The sequence below is a fragment of the Carcharodon carcharias genome, chromosome 1 (assembly GCF_017639515.1).
Source record: "Carcharodon carcharias isolate sCarCar2 chromosome 1, sCarCar2.pri, whole genome shotgun sequence".
Classification (NCBI taxonomy): Eukaryota; Metazoa; Chordata; class Chondrichthyes; order Lamniformes; family Lamnidae; genus Carcharodon; species Carcharodon carcharias.
In genome coordinates, this window is record NC_054467.1 from 140915923 (window position 1) to 140933181 (window position 17259).

A 17259-nucleotide genomic window follows, 5' to 3' on the forward strand; every position below is an offset into this window, starting at 1 on the left:
CTCATGTAATAAAGGATATCATTCCATTAGCCTTCTTGATTACTTGCTGTACCTGCATGCTAACTTTTTGTGATTCACGCACGAGAACACCTAGATCCCTCTGTACCTTGGAATTCTGCAGTTATTCTCCATTTAAGTAGAACTCTGCTTTTTTATTCTTTCTGCCATTTTCCCACATTATACTCCATCTGCCAGATTTTTCCCACTCTCACAATTGATCAATATCCATCCGCAAACTCGTCTCCTTCACAATGTACTTTCCTACCTATCTTTGTGTTGCCTGCAAATTTAGCTACCATATCTTCGCTCCCCTCATCTAAGTCATTGATGTAAATTGTAAAAAGTTGAGGCCCATGCATAGATCCCTGTGGGGCTCCACACGTTACATCCTGCCAATCAGAGAAAGACCCATTTATGCATACTGTCTGTTTTCTGCCAGCCAGCCAATCATCTATCCAGGCTAATATGTTACCCCTACACTGTGAGCTTTTGTTTTCCGCAATAACCTTTGAGCTGGCACCTTATCAATGCCTTCTGTGATGAGGAGAAACTTCTTCATTCAGGGGGCGGTGAAATCTCAATCACAGAGGCCAAGTCACTGAATATATTTAAGAAGGAAATAGATAGATTTCTAGATTCTAAAGGCATCAAGGGGTATGAAGAGAGAGTGGAAGTATGGCATTGCGATAGAGGAACAGCCATGATCATATTGAATGGCGGAGCAGGCTTGAAGGGCTGAATGACCTACTCCTATTATTCTATGTTTCTGTCAAAACTTTCCAAAGGCCAAATGAGCTTAAGTCATGTGGTGTTGCCCATTGATTAGTCAGTTTCAGGTTAACAATCAGTTTCTATGTTTCTGGTCAAAATCCATTGCTCGCCTTAGGAGTTAGATTGAAGTTGTTGGCACCTCCACAGGTATAACGTGTTTTGATGGCTTGCTCTCTTTGTTATAAATCCAGGCTGGGAAGACAGACTGTCTGTTGCTTCCTTGTTTCATTGATTGTAATGGGGCTACACATGATAGGCGTGAGATTTCACAAGGATGAGGGTTGAGCTTTGTCCTGTAATTACTTTTGGAAGCTTCCAGAACTGTAGCCAACTTCAAAATCATTTGACCTGCCGCAGCCATGTTTTTGGTCCAGCAAAATCCATTTTTAAATAAGGCTTGATTTATACAGCTTATGATCTCTTTCATGTCTTATGGACATGACACCCTCCCAAATAGCACTAGCAAAGAAAATGGTCCCGGCTTTGTTTATGTGAAACCCCATCCGGCCTGTACAGGTACAACCTCCCCCAAAACCAACCCAAATGTCCCAAGAATCTAAAGCCCTCCCTCCTGCACTATCTCTTCAGCCATGCATTCATCTGACCTATCCTTCTATTTCTATGCTCACTTGCATGCGGTGCCAGGAGTAATCTGGAGATTACTACTTTTGAGGTCCTGCTTCCTAAATTTTGACTGTAGAATCATATCCCTATTCCTACCTATGTCACTGGCTCCAACTATCTTTCCATCACATGGCTGACCAAGAATCTCCTGCTGTTACCTCCTGCCATGGGCGTGTGTTGGAAAGACTAGCAGGTTGATACTCAACCTGTTTGGCTACATTATTAGCGCACCTTCTTTGGCCATCAAGTCCTGGGGTGGAACTCAAACCCGGGACATCTAGCTTAGAGGAAGGAATGCTTCCCACTGTGCCACAAGACTTTTGTACACCACTTAGTATCTCCCCCAACTCCCCAAAGAATTGAGGTTAAGAGTAGCTGTATGAAGACTTACAAAGATAAAACCTTATCCTAATTACATTTTATAATGTTGCGATATGTGCTGTGTCACTAGTTTATCTCCTAAAGATAGAAAAGAGTATAATTATTGTTGGAAATATGAAATAACATTTGACTTCTGTGCCAACAGGTTGAACCTCCCATCAGAAGTAGGCATTTTCCAAATGGACAAAGAGACTGTTAGTGAAAGTCAGAACCAGACAGCATGGCAAATACCCTCCTCGGCTCACCAGCAACTACCAACTGAAGGTTAGGCTTCCTCTACGTATCTTCTGGATTTTTGCTTTTTCATCAATTTTTGAAACACTAGATGGTCCCAAAAAACCCTGTTTCTTCTGACTTAAGTGCTGAGGAAAGGATAGTGAAATGTTATTTTCCTCAGCTACCGTGCATGTGGACAATTACCTCCATGCCTTCAGCCCTCTCGGCCTCAAGCTCTGGAATTCACTCACTGAAGCTCTCTGTCTCCCTACCTTTCCTCCTTTAAGATGCTTCTTAAATCCTCTCTCTTTGACCAAGCTTTTGATCATTTGTCTCCTTATATGTTTCTTCATGTTGAATTGTGTCTGATAATGCTCCTGCTACATTGAGGTCCCATGCAAAAGCAAGTTGTTGTTGCCTTAGCTGTTGCCTGTTGGGAGTTTCTGTGTCCTAATGACAGTGCACCTTTTAAATACTTCAGAATATTAAATATGCCCAAGGAAGGAATTGCTTGGCCTGGATTTTTTACTATTGCCATATCTTAAAGTCGAATGCCTATTGGTAGTCTTCAGAAAAGTGCTCTGGGTATCCAATCAAGGTGAGCTAGTCAGCAAAACTTCAGCTACAGAGTCAAGGGTTATGGGGTACAGGCAGGAAAGTGGAGTTAAGGCCACGATCAGATCAGTCAGACTTGAGAGGAGAAGGTTTGAAGGGCTAGATGGCCTCTTCCTGCTCCTATTTTTTAATGTTCTTAGTTTATGACAGACGTATGGAAGCAGAAAGTCACATTTATGGGGTGAAGCCAATTAAGGGCAGAGTTACAATAATGGCATCTAGCCTTTTGCCTCTAAACCTCATGAGGAGCCCGGTATTCCTGCCTTGTTGTGCTTTGAAAACTGGATCAAAGCCTATCTGTTCTCAACATATAGGCAAATAGCAGTAAATACCTGAACTAACTAGTGGGGAGTGGTTCTGAGACAAATATACGTGCTATTTTCCTGCCTGATGCCCATTGCACTTGAACATCAGATTAAAGGAAAAAGACAGCTCCCTGTGATGATGGTGGCTCTTGGGTTGTACCTGATGAGAATGTAATTACATTTAAATGACAGGGAAGCATCTTTGCCACTGTTAAGACCATGGACTGGACTTTATGCTCTCCTGCCGGCGGTTTGAATGTATGGGTCTTGTTAAATCCAGTGGGTGATCTGACCATTGCCTACCCGCCTGCCCCTGCCCTCACCACAATCATACAAGCAGTGGGGTTGGGTGGCAGGCGGCCTGTCCACCAGTGGGCTGATTGAGGCCCGTAAGTGCACAATTAATTCTTAAGGGCCGCATCCGACTGTCGGCAGGATTTAACTGGCAGTGGGAGAAGCCCGTGCGAGGCAGCGGCTTTCCCTGCATGGGCTGGTGGCGGGCAGGGATGCCCTTCTTAATGGACCCCCTCAGCCCATCAAAGGGGCCTCCCTGAGGTTTTCCCCCACCCCCACAGATTGCTCTCCCTCCCGTTGGCCTGTCGAATTCCAGCTCTACCCTCCTCGCTTGGCACCTGGCGACACCACCAAACACTGACCCAAATCCTGATCCCCTGTCCCAACGTACTGGAGAGCTGTCGTCTCTGATTGGCTGGCAGCTCTCCAAGGCAGGACTTCCAATTGGCCATTAAGTAGCTGTAGGGCAGCTGGTGTTCTCCTGGGCAGTTCTTCCCAAATTTTTCGCCAATGGGGTCGGCCAGTCTGGCACCTCGTAGAATGGAGCCCCATGTCTAAGGCAACTGAAGTTAATGCCTATTCTAATTGGTCTCCAAAGTTGGTAGATACTGAACATTGCAAGTAAGTCTTTTTAAAATAGCATAACGTAGACTGTTTTAGTAATACACAAGCCATTTATGGCCAGTTTTTCCATTTTCTCCTCGTATTTGAGCTCTAATTAGCTTTTGTGCCAGACAATTTTTGGCAGCTCTGTCAGTAAAACACTCATTGACTGACGTTATTATTTTTGTCTGGGCTCTAGCACTGCTCAATAACCATTCCTGACTGCTCTGAAACTTTCCTGTTCAAATTGTTGATGTTTCACTTGGGCAATTGTACACACAGTAATAGAGTATTCTACCTTCAATGAAAGGCATGCTGGTAGCTTTACAGCTAAAACCTGGACATTGTGGGAGCAAATAAGTCCCACATGGGCTTAGCCCAACACATTGGGCTACAAATTCATAAGGCCTGTTAGCAAACCTGGGATCATGATGCATGATTTACCTCCCCCTCCCCATCCAATGGACGCAATGTAGGTAGCACACAAACTTCAAGTTCAAGGAGATGGCACAGTTCAGTGACCAACTCCTTGGTGACTCGTAGCCACCGCACACAGTGCTCCTGTGTGAGATGGAGGTAAGGGAAATGCTGTCTGAAGTCCTAAGGTGAGTTAAGCATCTTATTGTCCTCGCTGCTGCCTATGTTCCTTCTCCAAGTTATACTGAAGCCCAAGAACACAGGACAAGAAATAGATCTGAGCCTGTTCTGCCATTTAATGAGATCATGGCTGATTTGTGACCTAAGTCCATATATTCTCCTTTGCCTCTCATCCCTTAATACCTTAGGTTAACAAAAATCCATCTATCTCATTTTAAAGAGGCATGCAACTCTTGCAACCGTAACGGAGAGTACGTTTTCTGCTTGGAGATCTTTTGGATCACTCCTCCCACAGGCCTAGTGCCACTCCCGTCTGACGAAAGTCATTTCTGTCAACTCTAGCAGTACTACAATATATAATACTTCCACTAACGCTGCAGCAGCAAATGAAAGTCAAAAGCATCTCATCTGAAAGTGGCATGGCGATCGCCTTGGAAAGCCCTGGTGGAGGGGTCCTTCATGCAGTGAAATATATGTTCAACTGCCTGTTTTAAGTGAGAGAATTAGTAGGACCTTTGAGGTCCAAAATGGCAGATGGGGTGCCTAATCATTGTTACATGCTGTCTAAGGTTACAATCTGCCTACCCTGCCTGCTGCCAGCACCCAAAGGTTCCCACACCATCTCCCTACCTAAAATGGCGATCAGCATGGATCAACTGGAAGTTGTTGGGTTTGGATACCTTTCATTTTTTTTTTGTTTCCTGGTTCCTTTAGTGCCGAAACCAGCAGTTTCACTAAATTGAGATGAAATCATTTTGTAGCTTCAGAAATGAATGGCAGTATTCTGTTGCCAATTAATTCATGGGGCTCTCATATATTTAAAACATACACTTTTTTTATGTTGATTTCAGCTGCAGGATCCCCAGTAATTGCAGGCAGATCTTGGAATACGCAGGAATTTCCTTCATTCCTCGAAGTTCAAAGAAAGCAACAACAGGGGGTTCAGGATGTACCGAAGACTGGGTCTCTGGACAGAAGCTGGTCTCTTCAGTCCAATATGATGGACAGAAAGAAATGGTTAGTAGTCAAATTGTTTTGCCAGATTTTTCCTGAACTGCAATTTATATTTGACATTGTGAACCTTGTACCACATTTGTCTGGCAGTATATCTTGTGCTTTCTAGCTGGGAAGCTTTGAATTTCCATTATACATTGAATATTAATGTGCCCCTTAATGATGACATACAAATCTGCTGATGCTTCAGGCTCAGAAACTGCAGTTGTGTGGGGTTTGTGCAAATGGAAGTAAAAAAATTAATTTCAGATTAATTATCAAGTTTGCCCAAAGAATCTGTCTTTGACCATCTTCTCTTCCTTGCGCAGTCTTGCTGCTATATTCACAGGCATTGGATCATCATTCACACATTTACTAATGACACCCAACTTGACCTTTCTACCACTGTTCTTCAGTCCTCAGCCACCACGAGCCAGTCTTCTATCAATTCTGAATGAGCAAGGAATTTGTTCAACTCAGCCTTTACAAAACTCTGCCACCAACTTCCCAACCTTAACTAAATCCTGCTGATATCTATGTCCTTAACTACCCACTTGTATAACAATTCCAAAACACTGCTGCTTTTTTTTAACATATTCATTCCTGGGATGTAAACATCGCTAGCTAGGTCAACATTTATTGCCCATCCCTAATACCCCTTGAGAAGATGGTGGTGAGCTGCCTTCTTGAACCACTGCAGTCCATGTAGTGCAGCTACACCCACAGTGCTGTTAGGAAGGGAGTTCCAGGATTTTGACCCAGAGACAGTGAAGTAAGGGCAATATATTTCCAAGTCAGGATGGTCAGTGGCTTGGGGGGCAACTTCCAGGCGGTGGTGTTCCCATGTATCTGCTGCCCTTGTTCTTCTAGATGGTAGTGGTCATGGGTTTGGAAAGTGCTATCTAAGGAGGCTTGGTGAGTTTCTGTAGTGCATCTTGTAGATAGCAAACACTGCTGCCACTGTGCGTTGGTGGCGGAGGTAGTGAATGTTTGTGGATGGGGTGACAGTCAAGCAGAACTGCTTTGTACAGGATGGTGCCAAGCTTCTTGGGTATTGTTGGAGCTGCACTTGTTCAGGCAAGTGGAGAGTATTTACATCATACTCCTGACTTGTGCCATGTAAATGGTGGACAGGCTTTGGGGGGTCAGGAGGTGAGTTACTCATCGCAGGATTCCTAGCCTCAGACCTCTCTTGTAGCCACAGTATTTATATGGTTACTCCAGTTAAGTTTCTGGTCAATGGTAACCACCCCCCCCCCCCCCGGATGTTGATAGTGGGGGATTCAGTAATGGTAATGCCATTGAATGGACAAGGGGTGATGGTTAGTTTCTCTCTTGTTGGAAATGGTCATTGCATGGTGTGGCGTGAATGTTACTTGTCCCTTGTCAGCCCAAGCCTGGATATTGTCCAGGTATTGCTGCACTTGAAAATGGACTCTTTCAATATCTGAGCCGTCGTGAATGGTGCTGAACATTGGGAAATCATCAGCGAACATCCCCACTTCTGACCTTTTACAATAAAAGGAAGATCATTGATGAAGCAGCTGAAGATGGTTGTCTAGGACACTACCCTGTGGAACTCCTGCAGTGATGTTCTGGAACAACGATAGACCTCCAACACCCACAACCATCTTCATTTGTGCTAGGTATGACTCCAACCAGTGGAGACTTTTCCCCCTGATTCCCATTGACTCCAGTTTTCTTAGGGGTCCTTGATACCACACTCAGTCAAATGTGGCCTTGATGTCAAGGGCAGCCACTCTCACCTCAGGAGTCCAGCTCCTTTTTCATGTTTGAACCAAGGATGTAATGAGGTCAGGAGCTGAGTGACCCTAGCGGAACCCAAACTGGGCATCAGTGAACAGATTATTGCTAATCAAGTGCTACTTGATAGCACTGTTGATGACTCCTTCCATCACTTTACTGATGAACGAGAGTAGACAGATCGGGTGGTAATTGGCTGGGTTGGATTTGTCCTTTTTTTTGTGTAGAGAACATAATTGGGCAATTTTCTACATTGCCGGGTAGATGCCAGTTTTGTAGCTGCAATGGGACAGCTTGGCTAGGGGTGCGGCAAGCTCTGGAGCAAAGTCTTCAGTACTATTACCGGAATATTGTCAGAGCCCATAGCTTTTGCAGTATCCAGTGCCTTCAGCCATTTCTTAGTATCACATGGAGTGAATCGAATTGGCTGAAATCTGGCATCTGTGATGCTGGGGACCTCCAGAGGAGACCAAGATAGATCATCCACTCAGCACTTCTGGCTGAAGTTTGGTGCGAATGCTTCAGCCTTACCTTTTGCGCTGATGTGCTGGGCTCCCCCATTATTGAGGATGGGGATATTTATGGAGCCGCCTCCTCCAGTGAGTTGTTTAATTGGCCACCACCACTTCACGACTGGATGTGGCAGGACTGCAGAGCTTAGATCTTATCCGTTGGTTGTGGGATCGCTTAGCTCTGTCTTACATTTGCTACTTATGCTGTTTGGCATGCAAGTAGAGCTGTGTTTAGCTTCAGGCTGACACCTCATTTTTAGGTATGCCTGGTGCTGCTCCTGGCATGCCCTCCTGAACTCTTCATTAAACCATAATTGATTCCCTGGCTCTGTGGTAACGGTAGAGTGGGAGGCATGCCCGGCCATCAGGTTACAGACTGTGGTTGAGTACAATTCTGTTGTTATTGATGGATGCCTCGTGGATGCCCAGTTTTGAGTTGCTACATCTGTTTGAAATCTTTCCCATTTAGCACGGTGGTAGTTCCGCACAACACGATGGAGGGTATCCTCAATGCGACACTGGGACTTCATCTCCACAAGGACTGTGCGGTGGTTACTCCTACCAATACTGTCATGGACAGATGCATCTACAACAGGCAGATTGGTGAGGAATGAGGTCAAGTATGTTTTTTCCTCTTGTTGGTTCCCTCACCAACTGCTGCAGACCCAGTCTAGCAGCTATGCCCTTTAGGACTCAGCCAGCTCAGTCAGTAGTGATGCTACTGAGCCAGTCTTGGTGATGGCCATTGAAGTCCCCCATCCAGAGTACATTCTGCGTCCTTGCCACCATAGTGCTTCCTCCAAGTGGTGTTCAACATGAAGGAGCACTGATTCTTCAGCTGAGGGAGGGCTGTACATTGTAATCAGCAGGAGGTTTCCTTGCCCATGTTTGGCCTGATGCCAGGAGACGTCATGAGGTCCGGAGTTGATGTTGAGGGCTCCCAGGGCAATTCCCTCCTGACTGTATACCACTATGCCGACACCTCTGCTGGGTTTGTCCTGTCGGTGGGACAGGACATACTCAGGGATGGTGATGATGGTGTCTGGAACATTATCTGTATGGTATGGATGTGTGCGGATGATTGTGTCAGGCTGTTGCTTGATTTGCCTGTGAGACACCTCTCCCAATTTTAGTACTCAGTAAGGGAGACTTTGCATGATTGACAGGGCTGACTGTGCCGTTGTCGTTTCTGGTGCCTAAATCGATGCTTGGGTTTCATTCCTTTTAGACTTTTCAGTAGTTTGATTCAACTGAATGGCTTCCCCAGCCATTTCAGAGGGCATTTAAGAGTCAACCACATTGCTGTGGGTCTGGAGTCATATGTGGGCCAGACTAATTAAGGATGCCAGATTTCCTTTCCTGAAGGACATTAGCAGACCAGATGGGGTTTTTACAACAATCAACAATGGTTTTGTGGTCATTAGGCTTTTAATTCCAGATTTGTATTGATTGATTTCAAATTCCACCATCTGACGTGGTAGAATTCAAACCCTGGGTCTCTGGATTACTAGTCCAGTGACAATACCGCTGTGCCACTGCTACCACTTCCTCCCATTTGCATATACAAATCCCTATATGACTTTGTTCATTGCTTTCTATGGAACATGCTGAATGAGGCCCAATAGCCTACTCCTGTTCCTATATTTCTGCAACCTCATTCAGCTCATTGATTATATGTGTATCCACTCTTCCATTTCTGACCTCCCATGCATCTCCACTTCAGTTTCAGCTGCTATATTTTCTGCTGTTTTGGTCCCAAATTCTGGAACTTTATCCCTTCAGCCCTCCATCTTGCTACCTTTCTACCTATATCACGAGACCTTCTCAAAACATCCCTCTTTGATCTCGCCCTTGGTCACCATCCAATCCCTCGGCTTCCATTTCCTGGTTTGTTATCTTCACCACACTTCACATTTTATTTTGTTAAAGGTGCAACCTAAGTACAAGTTGTTGCGGTTGCAAGGTACCTACGTGTACATTCAGACATATTCGCCTGGATTTTGTAGTCAGTAGCAGAGCAACGTCACTTGTCGCTGATCTTGATAAATGTTGCCCACGACAATCTAGCGGACTCTGTGTGGTAGATTTTCCCTATTGACATCAGTTTGATCCTGGCATCAAGTGCAGCGATTTCCAGGCATCTAGCAACAGTGATGTCATCAAACAGGGTAAGCAGCCTATCACATTGAAGTATTCTCACACACTGCATACCAGGAAGCAAAATGCACTGATAACCTTCAGGTCAAATTTTACAGAGAACGAAACAAATGATTGGGACATGCACATAGGATTCAGGCAGAAGCTGAAATATCATGAACAAACTTTATAAGGCATTTTAAAAATATGAACTTTTTATCATAATAGAAAAATCTATCGGGCAGAAAATTTGCCATGAGGCCAAAAGTCGGAATCCCGCCAGTAGAAAAACAAGTCGGAGTTTTCCATTTGCTGCTTTCATGGCAGGTTGACTTTCATGCTGATCCGTTTCGGGAATGCATTTGCATGGAATGCTTACTCACTGAAAATGTAACTCACTGGAATCACGTTCTGCCTCCAATTTGGACTGGTCTAAATCTCAACTAGATGTAAGTGGCACACAGCTGCATGCCACTTACAAAATGCCTTTTAAAGTTTGTTCATGATATTTCAGCTTCTGAATTAATCTTTTGTGCAAGTCATTTCACTTGTGACTGAAGTGAGTGCAAAATTCAAAGCCTACATGCAAGAGCGCTGCTCCAGTTCCTCAGCGATGCCAGTGTTAGCCCACACTGGTGAGTGTTCACGGTGGGGCTGCTCACCATGGCTGCCTTGGCTGCTTTTTTTTATTTGTTCATGGGATGTTGGTGTCGTTGGCTGGGCCAGCATTTATTGCCCATCCCTAATTGCCCTTGTTCAGGGGGCATTTGAGAGTAAACCACATTGCTGTGGGTCTGGAGTCACACGTAGGCCAGACCAGGTAAGGACAGCAGATTTCCTTCCCTAAAGGACACTAGTGAACTAGATGGGTTTTTATAACAATTGACAATGGTTTTAAGGTCATCAGCAGACTTTTAATTTTTTTATTGATTGATTTCGAATTCCACCATTGGACATGATGGGATTCAAACCCTGGTCCTCAGAGCATTATCCTGGGTCTCTGGATTACCAGTCCAGTGATAATACCACTATGCCACCACCGCCCCAATGGACTGTGCATGTGGTTGCCTCAGGTGTTGACCTGGGTTGCTCACCATGGCTGCTGTACTACTCCGACAGGACAGCATTGTGTGCTGTGAGTGTCAGACAGGGCTTCACTTTAAAACAGAGACCAGCATGGTGACCGGGGTGGGGTGGGAAAATGACAATCATGAGGATCAAGGAGGCTTGGTAGGATGGGGACAACGATGGCAGAGACATGAGGGTGAAGGGAATTGTGGAGGGTTTGAGAGGGGTGAAGACGATGGCAGACAGAAAGAAAATTGGGGGTGGGGAAGCTGGAGGCTGACTTGGAGCAGTAGAACAGCAGACATAGAAGGGAGTAGATGGAATTTGATTTACATGAAGGGGAGGGGATGCACACAGACTTTAAAGTACGAAAGGAGAGGGGGGCGGTTAGTATGACACAAGAAGGAAGGGTTAGAGATTCATGGAGTGGCAGGGGGAAGGGAAACAGTCAGTTATGGTCATTCATTAAGAGGACGGAGAACTGAGTGAAAGACAGTCATAGTCCCTGGACTGATGCCAAGAGGTCGGGGTGAGAAATTAAAGGCAGTCCTGGGGCTCTGTGGGCCATGCTACAAGGCTATGCATGACACGCACATTATAGTCCCACTCCAGGGTTGAGCAAAGCCTGCATGCTCACTGGGGGTCAGGCACAGCTTGTTCTACAGGGCATGGTCATAGTCTCACAGCCGATGGAAATGGGGTTCACTAGCTTAGTGCTGGGATGATCATGGTCAGGGGAGGCAACTGCAGCCTGCAAATGAGGAAAACATAATAAAGGAGGGAGAGGCGGGGTATGCAAAGCTCCTAGTTTTGTTGGGGGGAAGGGAGGGGGGGTGGTTCTCCTCTGTATGTGACCTTGTGCACAGCCTGAAGATGGGGAGGAGTGAGATCCACAGGGGCATGGGGGAGGGCAGGAATATCCATTACAATGACATTGGGATCCAGGGTTACTGGGGGAGGCTGGAGAATCGCTGGAGGGAAGTCTACCTGCACATCGTGAGGCTCCAGGAAGATCAGGGGGGACCCAAACTCTGACAGGGGGAGGTCAAACATGGTCTCAAAGTAGAAATGCAGCACCACCAAGTTGAGACCCCAAAGTTATGATGCAGTTTAAAATTGAAACTGGAAAATTTCCAGAACTTTCAACCACACAGCTGGGTTGCAGAGAGTGAATGTGTGTGGTTCAGGTGGTGTTTAAATATGGTGCCAGGAACTTCGACCCCATGAGGTGACGCAGGCGAACGAATCAGTGACCTCCACACCATGTGATTCAGCAAGATTCTCACCTATATATAATTAATCAGGTGTCAAGCAGAAAATTGGATGTGAGAAACTCACCACTAATCTTGCCCGCCACTGCACTTAGTCTCCAGAGTAGAAAATTCTGCCCAACATTCCATAAATATATTAGTTACCAGGGCCAGAAAGGTTTTTAAGCAGTAGTTATGGATTTAGTGCACCATTAAAAACTCAGTTACACTTCTTTCAACAACATTTCCAAGGGTTTTTAGAATGTGACCGATATCACAAAAGGGCAAAAGCAAAATACTGCAGATGCTGGAAATCTGAAATAATAACAAAATGCTGGAAAACCTGAGCAAGTCTGACAGCATCTGTGGAGAGAGAGAATTAGCATTTCGAATCCGAATGACTCTTATTCAGCTCTAAATGGGCAAGTTCCCATCAGTCCAGTGATTTGTACTTGGTTGCAGCATGTGAGAATTTCAAGAGCGTACCCTACGTAGAAGCATAGAAACACTGGCAGCAATGTTTGGATCTCTGTGTTTAACTGCACATGTGTTGATTCCAGAGGTCGTTTTCAGGTTTAGAGGATGTGTGTCAGATGTGGCTCTGAGGCAGCATGCTTGCTTCTGAGTTACAAGCTTCTAGATTCAAAAATCTAGGCTGTCACTCCAGTGCAGTACTAAGAGAGTGCTGCATTGTCAGAGGTGCTACCTTTTAAATGAAAGGTTAAAGCAAGATTCTGTCTTGCCTCTAGGTAAACATAAAGAATCCCATGGCACTGTTTCAAACAAGAATGGGGAAATTACCTCTAGTGTCCTGGCTCATTTTTATCCCTCAATCAACATTACGCAAAACAGTTTATCTGGTCATTATCACTTTGCTATTGGTGGCAGTTTTCTGTGCGCAAGTAAGCTGCTGAATTTTCCATATTACAGCAGTAACTACACTTCAAAAGTACTTCATTGGCTGTAAAACACTGAGAAGTCCGGTGGATATGAAAAGTGCAATATAAATGCAAATCTTTCTCTTTCTTTCATCAATGATTGTGAACACTGACAGTTTTGCTGTCATTACTACTGCAAAATCTGGACCAATGTACATCGAGCTTATTATACACATGTTTCATCCCTGGCTCATGAAGAATCTGTGCTGGCTGGTAACCCATGCTGCAGTTATTCATACCAATTCAGTGCACGCCACACCACTGAGAATTCAATAATGTTGTCCCTTTCCACTGAACAGTTGCCGAAGGCTTTATAGAACCATAAAAAATTTACGGCGCAGAAAGAGACCATTCAGCCCATCATGTCTGTGCCGGCCAGAAAAAGATGAAAAAGAGACTCGCAGCTCATTTTAATCCCACTTTCCAGCACCTGGTCTGTAGCCTTGCAGGTTACAGTGCTTCAGATGCAGATCCAGATACCTTTTAAATGAGTTGAGCATTTCAGCCTCAACCACCAGTTTAGACAGTGAATTTCAGATGCCCACCATCTCTGGGTGAAAAAGTTTTTCCTCATATCCCCTCTAATCCTTCTACCAATCACCTTAAATCTATGCCCCCTGGTAATTGACCCCTCAGCTAGGGGAAACAGGTCTTCCCTGTCTACCCTATCTAGGCCCCTCATAATTTTGTACACATCAGTTAGGTCACCCCTCAGCCTCCTCTGTTCTTAGGGAAACAACCCTAGCCGATCCAATCTTTCCTCATAGCTGCAATTTTTAAGCCCTGGCAGCATTCTTGTAAATCTCCTCTGTACTCCCTCCAGAGCAATTATGTCCTTCCTGCAATCTGGTGACCAGAACTGTACACAAAATTCCAGCTGTGGTCTAGTTCCAGCATTACATCCCTGCTTTTGTATTCACTATCTTGTTGAATAAAGGAAAGCATTCCATATGCTTTTTTACCACCTTATCTACCTGCCCTGCCGCCTTCAGGGACCTGTGGACATGCACTCCAAGGTCTCTCACTTCCTCAAACCCTCTCAAAATCCTCCCATTTTTTGAGTATCCTCTTGCTTTGTCTGCCCTCCCCAAATGCATTACCTCACACTTTTCCAGATTGAATTCCATTTGCCACTTTTCTGCCCACTTAACCAAACCATTGATATAATTCTGGAGATGACAACTATCCTCTTCAATATCAAGTGAACAGCCAATTTTTGTGTCATCTGCATTCCCAATCGTGCCTCCCATATTTATGTCCAAAATATTAATATCTACATCAAACAGCAAGGGCCCCAACGCTGAGCCCTGTGAAACGCAACTAGAAACGGTTTTCCATTCGCAAAAACATCCATTGACCATTACCCTTTATTTCCTGTCACTGAGCTAATTTTGGATCCATCTTGTGACCTTCCCCTGTAGCCCATGGGATCTTACTTTTCTGACCAGTCTGCCATGTGGGACCTTGTCAAATGCCTTACTAAAATCCATGTAGACAACATCCACTGCACTACCACCATTAATCCTCCTTGTTATTTCCTCAAAAAATTCTATTAAGTTAGCAAGACATGATCTTCCCTGAACAAAACCATGCTGATTATCTCTGATCAATCTGTACCTTTCTAAGTGTCAGTTTATCCTGTCTCTCAAAATTGATTCCAATAATTTGCCCACTACTGAAGTCACACTGACCAGTCTATAATTTTGACCTATTCCTTGCATCCTTCTCAAATAATGGTACAACATTTGCAGACTTCCAATCCTGTATCTAGTGAGGATTGGGAAATAATCCTCATGGCATCCACTATTTCCTCCCTGGCTTCCTTTAACAGCCTGGGATACAATCCATCCATCCCTGGTGACTTATCCACCTTCAAGGATGTCAGTCGCTCCAGTACTTCCTCTCTCACTATGCTTATTATATCTAATATTTCACACTCCTCCTCATTAACTAGAATGTTTACATCGTCCCTCTCCTCAATGAAGACGGAGACAAAGTACTCATTGAGAACCCTGCCCCTACATCTTCAGCATCACCGCACAAGTTACCATGTACATCCCTGATAGGCCTTACCCTTTCCTTAGTTACTCCCTTGCTGTCAATGTACTGGTAAAACATCTTTGGGTGTTACCTTAAGGGACCGGTAGACATGCACACCAAGGTCCCTCTGATCCTCAGTACTTCCCAGGGTCCTGCCATTCATCCTGTATTCCCGGTCTTGTTTGTCCTGCCAAAGTGCATCACCTCACACTTATCCGGATTAAATTCCATTTGCCACTGATCAGCCTGCCTATATCCTCCTGTAATCTAAGGCTATCCTCCTCACTGTTTACCACCCCACCAATTTTCGTGTCATCCGCGAACTTACTGATCAACCCTCCTACGTTCAAGTTTATGTATACCACAAACAGTAAAGGACCCAACACTATTCCCTGTGGAACCCCACTAGACACAGATATCCAGTCACAAAAGCACCCCTCGACCATCACCTTCTACTTCCTGCCACTCAGCCAATTCTGGATCCAATTTGCCAAATTGCCTTGGATTCCATGGGCTCTTGCCTTCGTTATCAGTCTCCCATGCGGGATCTTATCAAAAGCCTTGCTGAAGTCCAAGTAGACTATGTCAAATGCATTGCCCTCATCCACACACCTGATCACCCCCTTTGAAAAATTCAATCAAATTGATCAGACATGACCTCCCCGTAACAAAACCATGCTGACTGTCCATGACTAATCCCTGCCTCTTCAAGTCTAGATTAACTCTGTCCCTCAGAATTGCTTCCAATAGTTTCCCCATCACTGAGGCTAGACTGACTGGCCTGTAGTTCCCTGGTTTATCCTTTCCTCCTTTCTTGAACAACGGTACCACATTGGCTGTCCTCCAGTCCTCTGGCATCTCTCCTGTGGCTAGAGAGGTATTGAAAATTATTGCCAGCGCCCCTGCTATCTCCTTCCTTGCTTCACTCAACTGCCTGGGATACATTTCATCGGGGCCTGGAGATTTATCTACTTTTAAGCCTGCCAGACCACTTAGAACCTCTTCCCTTTTTATGCTAATTTATTTAATTATACCATAGTCCTCCTGCCTGATTTCCATACCCACGTCGTCCCTCTCACTTGTGGACACCAACATAAAGTATTCATTTAGAACCCTACCTACATCTTCCAGCTCCACACACAAATACCACTATGGTCTTTAATGGGCCCTACTCTTTCCCTAGTTATCCTCTTACTCTTCATGTACTTGTAAAATAACTTTGGATTTTCCTTTATTTTACCTGCCAGTGTTTTTTCATGCCCCCTTTTTGCTCTCCTAATTTCCTTTTTAAGTTCCCCCCTACACATTCTATACCCTATGGCTTCCGCTGTTTTGAGCCCTCAGTATCTGCCATAAGCCTCCCTTTTTCTCCTTATCCAATCCTGTATAGCCCTCGACATCCAGGGTTCTCTGGATTTGTTGGTCCCTCCCTTTATCTTTACTGGAATATGTTGGCCGTGTACTCTCCCTATTTCCTTCTTGGATGATTCCCACTGCTCTGACGCAGATTTACCTAAAAGTAGCTGCTCCCAGTCCACTCTGGCCAAATCATATCTGATCTTATTAAAATCGGCCTCCCCCCAACTTAGAACTCTGATTTTTGGCCTCCTTGTCCTTTTCCATAACAACCTTGAATCTAATGGAGTTATGATCACTATCTGCAAAATGCTGCCCCACTGATACCTCTACCACTTGGCCAGCTTCATTCCCTAAAGTTAAGTCCAACACCACCCCCTCTCTTGGAGGACCTTCTATGTACTGGCTTAAAAAGCTTTCCTGGCTGCATTTTAAGAATTACGCTCCCTCTGAACCTATCACACTATGACTAACCTAGTTAATGTAGGAGAAGTTGAAATCCCCCACTATTAGTACCCTATTATTTTTACACTTCTCTGTAATTTGCCTACATATCTGCTCTTCTCTCCCTGTTTGGGGGCCTTTAGTACACTCCCAGCAATGTGATTGCTTTTTTTTTGTTTTTAAGTTCTCGCTTTTGAATGCCTCCCACCAATTTGACACAGTTTTCCCGTCTAATAGCTGTATCTAGTTCACTCCCACCAGGTCACCTCTAAGCTTCATAAAATTTGTTTTTCCCCAATTTTGAACCTTCACTCCTGTTCCATCTTTGTCCTTTTCCATAATGATGCTAAAT

General features: G+C 44.8%; 1 protein-coding gene across 16 annotated transcripts in view; it reads left to right on the forward strand.

The window, feature by feature from the left end:
• LOC121287879 (LIM and calponin homology domains-containing protein 1-like) overlaps positions 1-17259 on the forward strand; it is a 518147-nt gene that overhangs the window by 467417 nt on the left and 33471 nt on the right. For all 16 annotated transcript variants that reach the window (XM_041205922.1, XM_041206441.1, XM_041206524.1 and 13 more), the window contains 2 exons: positions 1922-2040; positions 5258-5423. In XM_041205922.1, coding sequence (XP_041061856.1) covers positions 1922-2040; positions 5258-5423 — 285 coding nt within the window. The remainder of the gene's footprint in view (positions 1-1921; positions 2041-5257; positions 5424-17259) is intronic.